Genomic DNA, 16,898 nt, shown 5'->3' with positions numbered 1-16,898 from the left:
TGCATCTATGTCCTGAACTCAGTATGCAGTGAACCTGTGCCCCTTCAAACCCCTCTTGAAGCTGTGGCTGCTAGGGTAACAATGACACAGGAAATAACTGTCCTTAACATGTATCTTCTTCCAGATAGTGCAGTACCCCTGAACGCATTGTCTGCACTGATTGATTTACTCCCTCAACCTTTCCTACTTTTGGGAGATTGCTCATAATCCCGTGTGGGGTGGCACAGTTCTTACTGGACGAGGCAGAGATGTCAAAAAATTACTGTCACAACTCGACCTCTGCCTCTTAAATACTGGGGCCGCTACACATTTCAGTGTGGCACATGGCACATATTCAGCCATTGATCTCGGTTTGCAGTCCTGGCCTTCTCCCATCTATCCACTGGAGAGCACGTGACAACCTAGACTGGGAAGCCTTCACCTCTGCTGTCACCATTGAATCTCCCCCACATGGTAACATCGATGTGGTGGTTGAGCAGGTAACTACAACCATTGTTACTGCAGCAGAAAACACAATCCCTCATTCTATAGGGTGCCCCGGCCAAAGACAGTCCCTTGGTGGTCGTTGCGAGTCACTGAGGCAATTAAGGAGTGTTGGCAAGCTTTACAGAGGCATAAGTGGAACCCTTCCCTAGAGCACCTCATAGTGTTTAAATGGCTCCATGCCCATGTTGGCAAGCTTATCAAAAGGTGGAAACAGGAGTGTTGGGAGAGGTACGTGTCGACCATTGTGTGTCATATGTCATCTTCCCAATTTTGGGCAAGGATCAAACGAGTTTTTGGGTACCAGACCCCAACAGGTATACCCGGTGTTAATGTAAATGGCATGCTATCTGCTGACACAAATGTGATTGCCAAGCACTTTGCTGAGCACTACGCTCGCACTTCTGCATTGGAGAATTACTGGGCCTTTCACACTCTCAAATGGTGGATGGAAAGGAAAGTCCTCTCGTTCACTACGTGCCACAGTGAACCCTATAACACCCCATTTACAGAATGGGAGCTCCACAGTGCCCTTGCACATTGCCCCGACACAGCTCCTGGGCCCATTCGGCTCCACCCGTCAGATGATTAAACATCTCTCGCCTGCAACAAGCGACATCTCCTCGTGATCTTCAACTGGATCTGGTGCGATGGCGTCTTTCCAACGCAGTGGCAGGAGAGCACCGTCTTACCAATGCTCAAACACAGCAAAAACCCACTTGGTGTGGGTAGCTATCGGTCCATCAGCCTCACCAACGTTCTTTGTAAGCTGCTGGAATGTATGGTGTGTTGGTGGTTGGGTTGGGCCCTGGAGTCACTTGGCCTACTCGCTCCATGTCAGGAGGGCTTCCGCCAGGGGCACTCTACCACTGATAATCTTGTGTCCCTCGAGTCTGACATACAAACAGCATTTTCCAGAAGCAAACACCTTGTTGCCATCTTATTTGATTTACGAAAAGAGTATGACACCACCTCACGACATCATATCCTTGCCACATTGTAAGAGGCCCGTTCCCAATTTTTATCCAGAATTTCTTGTCTCTTCTTACTTTGTGTGCCCAAGTTGGTGTCTCCCATAGTCCCAAAGTCCCCTCCCCCCCTGCCCATCCCGCGTCCGGCCATCCTGATTTAGGTTTTCCGTGATTTCCCTAAATCGCTCCAGGCAAATGCCGGGATGGTTCCTTTCAAAGGGCACGGCCGACTTCCTTCCCTGTCCTTCCCTAATCCGATGAGACCGATGACCACGCTGTCTGGTCTCCTTCCCCAAACAAACCAACCAACCAACCAACCCACCCCCCTGCCCCCCCCTCCCCCATATCCAGGAGAAAGGGGTTCCACAAGGCCTCTGTATTGAGTCTCTCTCTATTTTTAGTGGCCATTAATGGTCTAGCAGCCACTTTAGGGCCATCTGTCTCACCCTCTCTGTATGCAGATAACTTATGCATTTCGTCCTGCTCCACCAGTACTGATGTTGCTGAGTGGCACCTACAGGGAGCCACCCACAAGGCGCAGTCATGGGCTCTGGCCCATGGCTTCCAGTTTTCAGCCGCTAAGTCGTGTGTCGTGCACTTCTGTTGGCATTGTACCGTTCATCTGGAACCAGAACTTTACCTTACTGATGATCCCCTCACTGTAGTGGAGACATATTGATTTTTAGGACTGGTTTTTGACACCCAATTGACTTGGCTTCCTCACCTTTGTCAGCTTCCATGGAAGTGCTGGCAGCACCTCAATACCCTCTGCTGCCTGAGCAACACCAACTGGGGTGCAGTTCACTCTATGCTGCTGCAGCTATACAGAGCTCTTGTTCAATCCCACCTTGACTATGGGAGTCTGGTTTATGGTTCGGTGGCGTCCTCAGCATTGCGTTCACTCTACCAGTGCACCACTGTGGCGTTCGCCTAGTGATGGGAGCTTTTAGAATGAGTCCGGTGAACAGTGTCCTTGTGGAGGCTGGCGTCCCTCCATTGCAGGTCAGATGTACAGGACTGCTCGCCAGTTACATTGCACGTGTTCGTAGTTCTCCTGTGCATCCGAATTACCGTCTCCTCCCCCCTGCCCCCCTTTCTCCTTTTTATTCTCATGGTCAGCCAGCCATAGTAATCTGTTTTGGCATTTTAATCACTTCTACCTGTTTCTTACGTTTCTGTGGTTTTCTTCTCCCATTTTCCATTTAAGTGTTTGTTGCCTTTCCATCGTTCTTGTGGTTTGTTCTTTCCCTCCATTTTGTGTTGTCAGTCTTCATTGTTTTATTCTCACCCTTGTGGCATTGTTTTATTGGGATCAAGGGACTGATGACATAGCAGTTTGGTTCCTTCCCCCCTATTTTAAACCAACGAACCAACCAACCAAGGCCCTTTGCCATGAACGTCACATTTATTTCCAGATCCCATAATAAGAAACGTGTAGCATCTTTCAGTTTCGTTGCACTGGTTGATGCATCTTTTGCTGACGAAGCCATATTTGACACATGATACACCAGTCTTCTTACAGGAAAAGCGTAGTCTTTCTAAAATCATAAATTCACACTTTTTGTACTTACTCTGATCTCCATCATCACTGGGTCCATAACCTGTCGTGAAATCTGGGGGATTGTCTTTTATTTGCTTGTGTTCTCACCACAAGAACACACAGATAATAACAGACACAACACTTTATTATTTCTAGAATATTTGTGCAAGAAGACACTTGACATGAAGTGCCTGCATAACTAGTCTGATACACATAGGCCGAATGTCAACACATGGCTGAGAGCAAGGCTGGCCAGGCCAAACTACATAAGCTGTTGACTGGCATTTCAGAGGGGCTGGTGCATAAAATGGAGGCCTCTACCGGAGCTAGTGTCTTCAAACTTTTGTCGCGCACCATACAACTGTGCACCCAGATTTGGGTGAAATCCATGTGTGTCACTACACCCATCCATCGTGGGAGTGGAGCATCACTGATTCCCTGGACATGTTGTGGATGACAGTAATGTAAAAATCGTGTCCACTCCATGGAAGCCATGGAGGCTAGAGGGGAGAGCAACTCCCACCCGCCAGAGACCTAAGAGTATGGGCTTAGGAGTGCCGAGCTGCCCTGACACCCCCTTGTCGGAGCACGAGATGACAGCACCAGAGATGATTAGTCCAAGCTGAAATCTATGGTGATGTTTGGTGGTGGTGTGGAAGGTGGAGATGACTCTGCTGCAGGCTGAGGTGACATGGGGGACATCGAACCAGTAATCAGCATGTCCACTGGCCGGAGGGGCACCAGAGCTGCTGCTAGTGACTGTGAAGGGGCAGACTCATTGTGCAGAGGTGCTGACACAGACAGCGGAGGCGGCTTGAACACCAGCGGCTAGGCAGCAACTAGCAATTGGGGCACCAGCGAAGGCAAACCGTGTGGCTGGGATTGGGGGGGGGAGTGTGTTTGGTGCCTGCCTGGACTCGGAGTGGATTTTGACGATGCTGGACTCCAGTCTCGGAGCGTGTAAGCTTAGCAGCCATTCTGATGCATGATCATTGCCGGTAACTGTTGGGGTGCTGACCAAAATCACACACTCAGATTGCCATCCCTGGTGGGGAAAAGTGGTATGTGAAACACAACAGTGGGCAAGAACCGTGATGAAGGGGAAGGAGCAGCGTCTACAGCTGGTGCTTTTTGAGAAGATTGGCAGGGCCAGGGAACCAATAGGAATGGTCTGGTAGGCTACACGCACACACGCACGCATGCAGGCACACACGCACACGCGCGCATGCAGGCACACACACGCACACACGCACTCGCACGCACGCACACGCACGCACGCACGCACACACACACACACACACACACACACACACACACACACACACACACACACACACACACACACACAAAAACTGTAATGCCTCCTTGGTGCGGAAAGTCTTGCAGATACTTTTTCATCTGTGACTTAGAGGTACAAACCATGTGCTCGGCCTCTCCATTAGACTGGGGATAAAAGGGGGAGGGAACAAACATGGTGAATGCCCGACTTCATATAGAAATCACAAAATGCCTGAGATAAGAACTGAGGTCCGTTGTTAGATATGAGAGTAACTGGGAGACCTTCCACAAAAAATTTTTGAGAGCGCGTAAGTAGTAGCTTCAGTAGTGCCAGAGGAGCACCAGACCATGTATGGAAAATGTGAAAATGTAACAAGGAGTCAGCCAAAACACTTTCCGAAATAGACGTGCAAAATCCACATGGATGCGTTCCCTGTGCTGGGCTGCTGGAGGCTATGGGAAGAACTAAGTATTGTGAGCCACCTGTTTACTAGTGCATTGGGGACATGCAGCAACCAAATACTCCAGCTCCCAGTCAATGCCGGGCCATTACACATGGCTATGAGCCAAGACTGTGGAACACCCCAACGACTCTCATGTAACAGTTGTAAGACATGCCACCACAAACTCCCAGGAATAACCGCCCTGGGAGTTGCCAATGGTGAGGAGGAGGACCCCATCTAAGATGGAGAGACAATGGCACAAGTAGTTACGAAGCTGATCAGAAGCGCGGCCCAGAGGATGAGATGACCAACCCTGCTGGACAAGGTGGACGACCTGCTTGAAGATGGGGTCAGATGCTGTGGACTTGGCAAGCAAGGTACTAGTGATCGGAAACTTGTGTACTGCTTCGCAGGAGACAGTATCCGTATGAAAACACATAAGCTTCTCTTGCTCAAACTTGGGTTTCAGGCCAGTGGGCAATCAGAATAAGGCATCTGCATAATCATGGTGCCCAGTGGAGTGAAAATTAGTGTCAAAGTTGTATTTGGAGAGGAAAAAGGCCCACTGCTGCAGCCCGTGGGCCATCTTATCAGGGACCCAAGTGGATGGACTAAATAATGAAACTAATGGCTTGTAGTCCATAATGAGATGAAATTTGGTGCCATACAAGAAAGCATGGAATTTGGTGACTGGAGCTCTCGCCTCGACCTGAGAATAGTGGAGCTGTGCTGGGTTGTAAGTTTAGGATGCAAATGCCCGTGGCTGCTCTGAGCCATCTGCATTGTGATGGGTGAAGACTGCAACATACTATACTGTGAGCTTCCGAGCCAAAACCAGTGGTTTGTTGAGATCAAAAGTAGCTACACATTGTGCTGACCTGAGATGGTCCTTTAGTGCAGAGAAGGCCAGGTCACACATTGGAGACTGAGTAAAGGAAGCAGCCTTGCAGATAAGGTAGAGAGGACATGTAGTGATGAATGTCCGAGAATGAATGTGGGGGAAAAGCAGTTTTATCCAGGATAACCTGCAGCTCGTACAATAACGAGGGATTCGACAGGTCCATAACGGCCAGACTTGCCAGGAGTTGGATGCCCTGCTCTGATATGGTGTGGCCCAGATACTCATGAAAGGGTTGGAAAAGCTTAGACTACTGCAGATTGCAACACAGACTCTCAGTCTGGAGTTTTTCAAAAAGGGCCTAGAGATCATGCAGGTGTTCACTCGTAGTATGTCCATTAATGACAATGTTATCCAGATAGTTGAAACAGTGCAGAATAGTGGACGTGACCTGTTGAAGATAGCATTGAAAAACTGTAGGGGCACTTGCCATGCCAAAATGAACCATTAATTTTTATACAGGCCAAAAGGAGTGTTACAAACCATGATATGCTGGACCCCTCATTCAAGGATAACTGGTGATATGCTTCATAAAGGTCAAGTTTAGAGAAGTGTTGACCCCTACTAAGCACATGAACAGCTTGTTCGGACATAGTAATTGTTATGTGTTGACCACAGACTTTGAATTCATGGTGATCTTAAAACCACTGCAAAGTCATAAGTTACCAGAGGGCTTCATCATGATGACAAGGGATGTGGCCCATTCACTAGAGGAAATGGGAAACACAGTCCCAAGAGATGTGAGGTGGTACAGCTCTGCTTTGACTTGTGAGCATAGGGTTTAAGGAATCTGTATATGAAAAAATATAGGAGAAGCTGATTGCTTAAAGGTTATATGGGCTTGAAAGTCTGTGGTGCAACTTAGGCCTTCCACAAAGATATTCTGAAATTATGAGCACAGAGATTCCAATGAGTGACAGAAGACTGTGGGAGGTACCAACTGTATGGAGTCCGTGACTGAAAAATGAAAGGCTTGAAGGGCATCAGACTCTAAAAGGTTTGCTGAATTACCATTGTGGATAACAATAAAGGTAATGGGCCAAGTCACTGATCCGTAGGTAAAGTTGATCTCGAATTGGTCTAGCAAGGGTATTTGCAGTTTACCATATTCCCAAAGGTGCCTGTTTACTAGCAATAGCAGCAGAGAGCTGAGGTCGAAATATGTTTGTTCATTATAAATAGAAACTGCTGCACCAGTGCCTATGTAGCGTGAGGACCAAAACCTCAATAAAAGGCTTGTTGGACTTCTGATTGGGAACCAGTCCTGTTATGACACTTCCCATATATCTATACCCATGTTTTCTGATGCTGTGTTCTGTGTAGTAGAGTGACAGACTACTGCAACATGACGTTTTTTGTGACACTTAAGGCAGGTGACCCAATGCTAGGCTCACAAAGCTTAACAGGCGTAAACTGTTGACCCTGCCATACTGTCTGTCTGATGGATTATTTGATGACATTCTTGCATGACCTGTGGAAATGCAACTTTCCTTAGGCTAATCAGAAACCCTGCTATTGGTTTTTTAATCATTATTAACTCTCCAACACACCAGAAAAAAGGGGTAAAGACAAAGAAAAACATTACCAATAAGAAAAGTATCACACTGTAGTGGAACATGAATGGGTTCTGGGTGCACCTGGACTCCTGTGTTTGTGTTTGCAGAAATTACATTTCAAGGATGTTGACATTTGTTTAAGGGATTATACCATCTACCACAAGGATGAATTTACTGTTGACAGGCCCAAAGGTCAGATGGTTTTGTGTTGCCAGGGACAGATACCACCACTCTGCAGTCCCAAGGATTGCAGGCATCCAAGCTGATGCTGTTGCTTGTTGTGTCACACTGGATAATTTTGTGTTCTGTGTATTTATTGCTTCAGAAGATATTAGACAAAGAGGATCTGCAAGCTTCATAATACAATTCCCCTGACCATTTCTGCTAATGGTAAACTTTATTATGCTGTGAGGCTCATCTTGTATTTCCTCCAGGAATGACGTGTTATTGAGATTAGTCATCTCTGAATCTGTATACTTCCACTCATAGCTCTCTCATTCTGCTCTCCAGCCCCCACAGCTTTGGCTCAATGGAAAATTTCTTTTTACTTTCATTCCAGAGACAAATTTACACTCTTGATCCATCCATGACATGGTGCAGCCCCCAAAATGATGCTACCAAAATAGGAAATCAGCAGAGCAAACTGCATTCCATAAGTTAATTAGTGGATTTTTCTCCATCAAGATAATGTCTAGGACTTTACGGATCTCACTATAAGCAAGATGTGCTATGCAGCTGACTACTACTTTCCCAAATCATAGCAACATTTAGGAGGTAGCATGCCATTTTGATTAGTTACAGTTTAAATGCTGACCGACCATGGAAAGCCTCAGAGCCTTTCAAGTAATGAGAGTTGGCACTTTGTGATCTTTAAACCCTCTTTAAGCATGTGCTTACTTGCAAACTTGCAGGTGTGAAATTAAATGCACACTGGTTTTCCATAACTCTGTGGCCCACCCATGCAGTTTTTAAAGTTTCCAGCAGAATATTGCCTGCATAAAATTATTCAATTATAGTTTTAATGATTTGGAAGAACTATTACATGACAACCAGAGCTTAATTTTAAATAAAATTGTATGTTAATCAAAACACTCATATTTTGCACTACAAATAAATAACTGGGTTTTGCGACCAGTACTTGCAATTGGTAAGCAAGGGCAAAAATGCGATCCTACAACTACTCTTTATTAAAGTTCAATGAAAAATGTGCTTCAGTCTATCACCAAGGTAGCTAAATTTTGCTAAGTTCGTAACTGAGCTACATTTACATAATTTCTAAGTATCAAAGTTGTACACACATGCGGCTACATGTTGCCCAGAAAACTAAGTTTAACATGTCTTCACTGTCTTGTAACCTAAATGCAAGTTCTTAACTGACTTTGACAAACCGGATTCAATATTTCAGTGTTTGCAAATGCAGTTCCCCCTATTCAACACTAACCCACAACCTCTTGTTGCACTCACTTCTCATTGGTTGCAACTTCCACTGACTCCCTCCTAGCAACTAAGAAAGCATGCATTGAAAATTCTGTGGTTCAGCATGCTGTTCCCTTTTGCACTGTCTCCTCACTACTGAGGCATGAAGTTGTGCGTCAGCAAAAAGAAAATGGGCTAGAATTGACTGGTAATAAGGTAGTAAAACCCATTGTTCAGTAGTGGCTCACTCCTAAACATTCAACTGAGATGAGGACGTAACACATGAACAGGTAGGACACAGTCATATGATTGCTTCCTGCATACAGTAGACATTATAGGCAAGAGGACCCTCCAGTGTTCTGTGTTTGTGACGTACAGATTTCAGTTTACCACATATTTGTGTCATACGGATTTCAGTAAGTCACATTTTAAAGGACTGTTGTATATTCAGATGAATGGGGAGAAGTTAGTTGATATGCAGTTATAACCTGCATTTTAACAGACAGTGATATGATTGCTGTCTCTGGGGCTCTCCAATCATCTACTGCAGCTGCAGAGAACTCCAGTCTCATGCTGTAGGAAGAAATTGATGTAGTAAATATAGCCCAAGTGATGTCCTCAGTTCAGCATTTGGTCCCCCTTCTGAGAAGATCTTTCACCTTTCCCATGCCCACTCACAGGTGTTGCTCAGTCACTCAGTCAGTGTTAGGTGTGTCCACTTGAGGGACAACTCCCCAGTCTGGTTACACCTTTTAGAAAGAGCAGTTCGTGATAGGTGTCCACGGTGAGTGTTATGTGGACTGTAAGAGCCACCCCATCCCTAGCTGTGGGTGACATGTCACTCAGCCATTAAATGCAATTTGATGGCTTTATAATGGTCAACATTTAGAAACATTAAAAATCTAAAAGCTTTTTGAATAGCAATTACCGGGGGGTCAGCAAACATTTAATGAAAGTAAAAAAATAGGTCATGGGAAGAGCTCCATGTAGGCAGTTTTTTCCTACCATCTGTGTGAGAAAATACTCTTCAGTGATGATCAACAGCTTTCTTGTGTGGGTTTCAGAAAAAAAAGAATTGTCAGTCACTTCCTGTTTGGATTCTGGATATGTGTACTGAACTGCAAGTGAGTCCATGCAGCACTTGTAAGAAATAGAGAGAAATGTCTGTAACTTCAGTGACACCCTCTACCAGTTACAGAAGCAAAGGAAAGTGGTAACATTCTGCTAGGTATAAGGTCATATGGGAACTTAGAGGAGTGCTCATATAGAAGTATACGAGACTCATAGAGTAGGAACCTGTGGGCAGCTGACAATTATAGGCAACAGGATTGTAAGCTCTTCATGATGATATAAGTGCAATACACGAATCACTTAATAAAACTTCTTTCTATATAATTTCTGGCACTTTCAGAACATTTGTGTGTATATGTGCAGGCTGAAGTGGTGAATGAAAATTTGTACAAAAGACAGGATTCATATATGGATCTCCTGTGCAATAGGCAGACATGCTAACCATCGTGCCACCCTGCCACATTGGCTTTGCACAATTGTACGTACTACCATAGCTCACCTCCCTCCTTGATCTGAATTCACACCACAGTCCACTTGATATTCTCCAGAAACTCAAACAACATTGCAGAGGCTCTCCAACTGCATTGGAATGACACCCCAGCATCAAACAAAATGGGGGATCCTGCCTGAAATCCAGGCATAGATGCTTCAGTCAAATGAACCTTTATGGTTATAGAGATCTCTTCAAGTCTCACAGAAACTGGCATAGACATACATACTCAAATGCAGAGATGTGTAAACGGGCAAAATATGGTGCTGCGGTCAGCAACACCTATGTAAGATGGCACGTGTCTAGCGCAGTTGTTAGATTGGTTACTGCTGCTACAATGGCAGTGTATGAAAATTTAAGTGAGTTTGAATGTTGTCTGCGCACGAATGATGGGACACAGCATCTTCAAGGTAGCAATGAAGTGGTGATTTTCCCATACAACAATTTCACAAGTGTACCATGAATATCCGGAATATGGTAAAATATCAAATTCTCTGACATCGCTGTGGCTGGAAAAAGACCTAGAAGTGCAACCTTTCAGCAGATTGCTGCAGATTTCAGTTCTGGGCCATCAGCAAGTGTCAGTGTGTGAACCATTCAAAGAAACATCATTGATTCGGGCTTTCGGAGTCACAGGCCCACTTGTGCCCTTGATGACTGCACAGCACAAAGCTTTTGGCTTGCCTGGGCCCATCAACACAGACATTGGACTATTGATGACTGGAAACATGTTGCCTGGTTGTGTGAGTTTCATTTCAAATTGTACAAGTGGATGGACGTGTACGGGTATGGAGACAACCTCATGAACCCATGGACCCTGCATGTCAACAGGAGATTGTTCAAGCTGGTGGAGGCTCAGTAGTGGCGTGGGGCATGTGCAGTTGGAGTGATATGGAACCCCTGATACATCTAAATATGTGTCTGACAGATAGCACATATGTAAGAATACCGTCTGATCACTTGCATCCATTCATGTCCATTGTGTATTCAGAAAGACTTGGGCAATCCCAGCAGGAGAATGCGGCACCCCCACAGGTCCAGAATTGCTACAGAGTGGCTCCAGGAACGCTCTTCTGAGTTTAAACACTTCTGTCAGCTACCAAACTCCACAGATATGAACATTATTGAGCATATCTGGATGCCTTGCAACGTTCTGTTCAGAAGAGATCTAGACCCCCTTGTAGTCTTACAGATTTATGGATGGCCCTGCAGGATTCATGGTGTCAGTTCCCCCCAGCACTACTTCAGTCATTAGCCGAGTCCATGCCACGTCGTGTTGCATCACTTTTTTGTGTGCTCATGGGGGTTCATACATGATATTAGGCAGGTGTACCAGTTTCTTTGGCTCTTCAGTGTATGTATGCAGACTGAAGTGATCAGATCAAGTGACAAGATTCCCCATTTCATTTGATGCTTAGGTGCTATTCCAATACAGTTGGCGAGCCTCTGCAATGCTGTGCAAGTTTAGGGGAAATACCAAGAGGGCTGAGGCGTGAATGAGAATTTGTATCAAGGAGGTGGCATGCTGTGGTAGACCATGCAGTTGTGCAAAGCTGCTGCGCCCATGGTTAGCTCATCTGCCTAGTGAGCAGGAGACCTGGGCGAATTCTGGCCTTGGTACAAATTTTCATTTGTCGCTTCAGTCTGCATTTATACATCATAGATGTTTGAAACTTGAAAAGGTCTCTGGAACCATATACAGTATAGCCCCACTTTTACATTCCTGGACTTGACGTTTTCCTGCCTTTTAGGACTTTTTTATCATTCTCGTCAAATTTCCATGTCCACAATGTTAGTTTGAACCTGAATTTGCATCAACATATTTATAATTTTCCTGCGATTTCCGCTTTACGAAAAAATATTCGGCAAGAAAAAAAAATTATGCTGGCATATTGTCCATTCAGTAGTGTTTAAAATATTACATGGTTAAGTTTCTTGACACCAGGGAACACTACTCAACGGATTTGAACTGGTACATGTGTAAAAGTTGGAACAATTCGTGCTGTATCTCCCACTGCTGCCAAGCACTACTTGGTGTGATGGCTGATGGGAGTAACTAGGTTCATTTGATTAAAGATATCATGACCATTCACAATCATTTCCAAAATCTCTACTGCGCAAATGCAGTTTTGTGATTGTTGTGACACCTTTGTCAAACCATATTTAGTGCGTTTTGGTGTTTTTCTCCAGAAGGTGCCATGGCATGCGGTACAGTTGTGTAGTTGCCAAAATAATTGTGGTCACCTTCAGACTAGGACTGATTTGGGTCTACAGGCATCTGCAGTTATTCCTTTTACTGTTGAAAACATTTCTTTGTTATTTTCTATGCATTTACAGAGGAGCTAAACCATTTTTGCTTCCAAACAAGAGCTCAAGAAGACATTTGTAATAAACTGTTTGCCCAGTGCATTGAAATGACCTGTTTTGATGAAAATTGCCACATTATGTGGGCATAGTTCATGGTTAAAAATAATAGTTCATGAATACATCTCAACAAATAGTTCCAAATGTTGTAAGTAGTCTTTCTTTTTTGTCATAGTAATATGCTTAGCTTGACAATGATAAATGAACGTTTATCATTTACATGGATAATATGAGTATTTTACATTAACTCATGTAAACAACCCAGTGTCCCAAAAGCTTAGCTGTTTTACTACCATGAATATCAGTTTCTCCCTTAGCACTTATGTGGCAGTTTTACTCCTGTTGTTTACCTGCCAGCCTTGTTGCTATGCTATCATCTGTTACAAAAGCCATAAAACTGCTTGATTTTTTTGGACGAGAAGAAAAATAGCGCAATTTACATGTCATTGCTTTTAAATTGACTTTACGTTACACTCTAAAAGTATAAATAAATATTTTAACACAGTCTGCAAAAATTTATTTCCATATCTCCATCAAAGTAATCAGTGCCAATCTGTAGCAGTAAGTGTTGGAAATATTGTGAATCATGTATTGCCGTCATGAATGTGATCCGAATAAAAGTGGCTTCCATTTATCTTACTTTGATCTGTTATGAAGTATGTCTGTTGTGTGGATAACTATTATTTATGATAAGTATTTGTGCAGTATAATGTTTGCATTGCTTTGGATTCTTACAAATATGGAATTAACTGGAAAACTAAAATCCTTTGCTGGCATGTGGTGTACACATCTTGAATAGCCAGTTGATATTTTGCCATTCAGTCAACACATCAACACTGCAACATACCTACTTCTCACTATTAATTGCACCTTTGCATTAGCGAGCATTATCTTAATTGACTCTGGTCATTTATGAATGTTATGCTTCACTTTCTGTTAGTGTTGGTGTGTTTCTTTGTGGGGGAGGGGGGGGGGGGGGGTCACACATGGAAAAAATTTTCCCATTTGTTAAAACATCTACGCTATATGGTGAGTAGCAACTTTCCTTCTCATAATACTGTTACATTCCAAGTTTTTGTTCTATATATCGTTACAGTTAATTGTCAAGTTATTCTTTTTTGTTCTTTAATACCAAATCTAATGGATAAATATGTTGCAAAATTCTGTTTGCCAGAAGAATTAGTGACACTTCCATAAACAGGGCATATCTGATGTATAAAACAGCTGCAGTCCTTCAATATATGCATATATTTACCTTTTTAACAAATTATCTTCATTAGCATATTTATAGGGCAACATTTTTTAATTTTAATTGTTGCAAATCAACATTTTTATGCTGAAGTAAAATGTAACTATCATTGTCCAAAATGATCAAAGGATTATTATTATTATTATTATTATTATTATTGCAGAATTTTCTGAGGCCTTTTCGTGAACATCACATCGATCCAACTTCAATTACAAGGCATGATTTTATTGAAACTAATGGAGATAACTTCATGCTGACGATTCCTTTCTTGGCTTTTATGACATGGGAGTTCATTACGCTTACAGAAGAAGAGGTACAGAAGAAATTTTCGTGGTGCTGTTATTTGTTTTTGTTGGCTATTTTTGTAGCTATGACTAATCAGGTGAGTACTGAATGTTTTAAACTTCATTTCTGTCACTTTTCAGAAAGGAACAGTGAAATCATTATTGTGTTACTGGTGTCAAAATTTCTTAGAACCTAATTTCTTATTAATTTGCTACAGTCTGTGTGTCAGCCTAATTGTTAGACAGTTTCACTACATATACTACTGCAGATTGCTATATAATCAAATTGTATGCAACAGTTTTTAGCTTATTTTCACAATGTATGAGGGCTTCTAGAGTTTGTAAACATCTGCAATAAAGTAGACTGAATGTAACTGGGCTTGTTGATGTGCAGATGGATTTTGTTTGCATGGTGGTGGTGGTGGTGGCGGTGGTTGTTGTTGTTGTAGTAGTTAACTACCTAACCCTACACAAACATATTATAATGTTTAAAGTTGGTAGAAATTAGCTCAAGAATCATTTTATGCCAAGAAGTGTAGATCTGGTCCTTGCATATTTTTCTTTTTCTTTCATGTATTATCTTTTTTTAATGTTTAAGAATAGTTGCTGTCATTTTGGTCATGTGTTTAACTAGCATTTTGTTATTCTGTAGTGGAGACTTCTATGTTTCCATTTTCGTGCCTGTTGGAGTAGTGTACATTGATCAGTTTGTACAGACGAAGCGTTCGTGCTTATTAGAATATTCTGGGCTATTATACTATGGTTAAACGAATTTCTTGGGAAACCATATGTTTTACCCTTACCTGCAGAATGCGGATACTCTGTTTCATATCCTCCTCCTCCAAATTAAACTTGTCACATTTAATAATCTTTATCACCTCTCAGCGTAGATTATGGTAGTATTTGCTTTTGGCAGCTAGGACCGGAGTCCTAACAAATCAAATATAATGGTCTCCTGGCTGCAGAGCATGTTTCACAAAGCTGATTTATCTGCTTCTCCCCTTCTACGATTGCCCTTATAATAATATATAAGTTTGTCCTTTTTCTTCCATAGTTCAGTGGTAATAGTGTAACAGAAGTGTGTTTCTAATAGCTGAGCTACTTTTGCTGGTACATTTGGAAAATCCGTTGTTGACTCCACAGCAGCCAGCTCCAAGCCTGTATGTATTTTCTGAATGAAGTTTACTGTAGGAAGTTACCTCTTTATAATTATGTTATGCAGATCTTCAACTCTATCACTTCTTTATTTTATAAGCCTGTAGCTTTACTGCAGATGCTGGTAGGAAAAACGTCAATGCCAGTGTTTTGGTGATGGCAGTACACAACTGCTGCAGGTTTCATTTTATTAGTTACTTTCTTTGTTGCAATATTTTATGTTGTAACTGTGTGTGTCTGCACTTACCATCAAAATTTCTCTTGTATTCTTTCAGCACAACACAAGAACATTTATTTTGTGGTGGAAGATTTTCACTTATTCTAATTTTCATTCTTTAGACTTTTGACACCCCTTTCAGGACTTCCATTACTTCCCCAACAAAGCTAGTATTTGTGTGAAATATGTCCTCTGCTAACTATACTTTAATTCAGCAGCTTACTGGCAAAACACAGCATAATATTAGTACCATTATTTGTTTAATGTATTGTCTATTTTATGATGAGCTTCAAAATTCCAGATGTTCCCTTTTCTAGATTCAGCTAAGATGTGTAATTTTGTACTATATTTCCTTGATTTATTGGTTATAAGATATACTCTTCTACAGAAGGAACAAATAATTTCATAAATTGCTAGGGCCTCTTGTATGAGATAGATATTTTGTAATTTTCCAGTCAGTGGGTTGAAGAGAAGTTGTCATTGTACAGGGGTAAAATTTGCAGCTGACCCCAGTGAGTCCCCCATATCTAGCTCATGCCTTATTGCCATATGCATAAAAATGGCAAGGATTATTTTTTTCCCAGTTGTACTCAGTTTGCCATAATGTGAATATGGAACTGGGCTGTTGTGTATTCACTGATCTCAGCTCTACTAGTATCTGTCTGGCACCAATATTTTAATTCCTTTGTTATTGCGGTTAGTTCATTGTCAAACAAATAAAAAAAAGGTTTACTTGATACTGCAATTATCCATGAGAACATATGTACCTGCCTAAGGTTTTCCTGCCTGTCGTAAGAGGTGACTAAAAGGAGTCTCACACGTTTCGGCCTTTATGCGATGGTCCCCTGTAAGGTTTAACCTCCATTTTTCAAAATGTTCCCAAAGAGCAAGCCAATTGAGGAAGGGCACCTTACATGGTGCATTGTGTCCATCATGCATTAAGATCTTTAGCCCACTTACTCGTTGTCACATTGCAGTCCCGCCCATTGTACATCTCTTGGGCGAGGACACCTTCCTGTGTGCGTTTTCCACCAAGCACTCTGCAGTGTCACTTTCTGTGCCGACGATGACCATGAACTTCTTTGCACCTCATCCAGCACGGTAGCCAGTCCGTTGTGGTGGGGCCACAGTGTGCCCTGTTGGTTGTAGCCGCCTGACAACACAGGGATCGCTCTGCTGATCCCTGTGCCGTTAACTCCCCATATATGCCAAGGAGTAGATGCCCGTCATCGCTGGCCGGAGTGGCCGTGCAGTTCTAGGTGCTACAGTCTGGAACCGAGCAACCGCTGCGGTCACAGGTTCGAATCCTGCCTCGGGCATGGATGTGTGTGATGTCCTTAGGTTAGTTAGGTTTAATTATTTCTAAGTTTTAGGCGACTGATGACCTCAGAAGTTAAGTCGCATAGTGCTCAGAGCCATTTGAGCCCGTCATCCTGTGGCATCGGGACTCCTGGCAATGGCCATCCTGCCAGGTGGCCTTTGC

The 16,898-nt window shown here is 43.1% G+C and overlaps 1 protein-coding gene across 3 annotated transcripts in view; it reads left to right on the top strand.

Annotated features, from left to right (window-relative positions):
• The window catches only part of LOC124774908 (plasmanylethanolamine desaturase), a 65,442-nt gene that overhangs the window by 33,606 nt on the left and 14,938 nt on the right, over positions 1-16,898 (top strand). For all 3 annotated transcript variants that reach the window (XM_047249582.1, XM_047249583.1, XM_047249581.1), the window contains one exon: positions 13,923-14,141. In XM_047249582.1, coding sequence (XP_047105538.1) covers positions 13,923-14,141 — 219 coding nt within the window. The remainder of the gene's footprint in view (positions 1-13,922; positions 14,142-16,898) is intronic.

Source organism: Schistocerca piceifrons, chromosome 2 (assembly GCF_021461385.2).
Source record: "Schistocerca piceifrons isolate TAMUIC-IGC-003096 chromosome 2, iqSchPice1.1, whole genome shotgun sequence".
In the NCBI taxonomy this organism is placed as follows: Eukaryota; Metazoa; Arthropoda; class Insecta; order Orthoptera; family Acrididae; genus Schistocerca; species Schistocerca piceifrons.
Note: the sequence above shows the minus strand (reverse complement) of the source record. Positions and strands in the feature narration are given on the sequence as shown.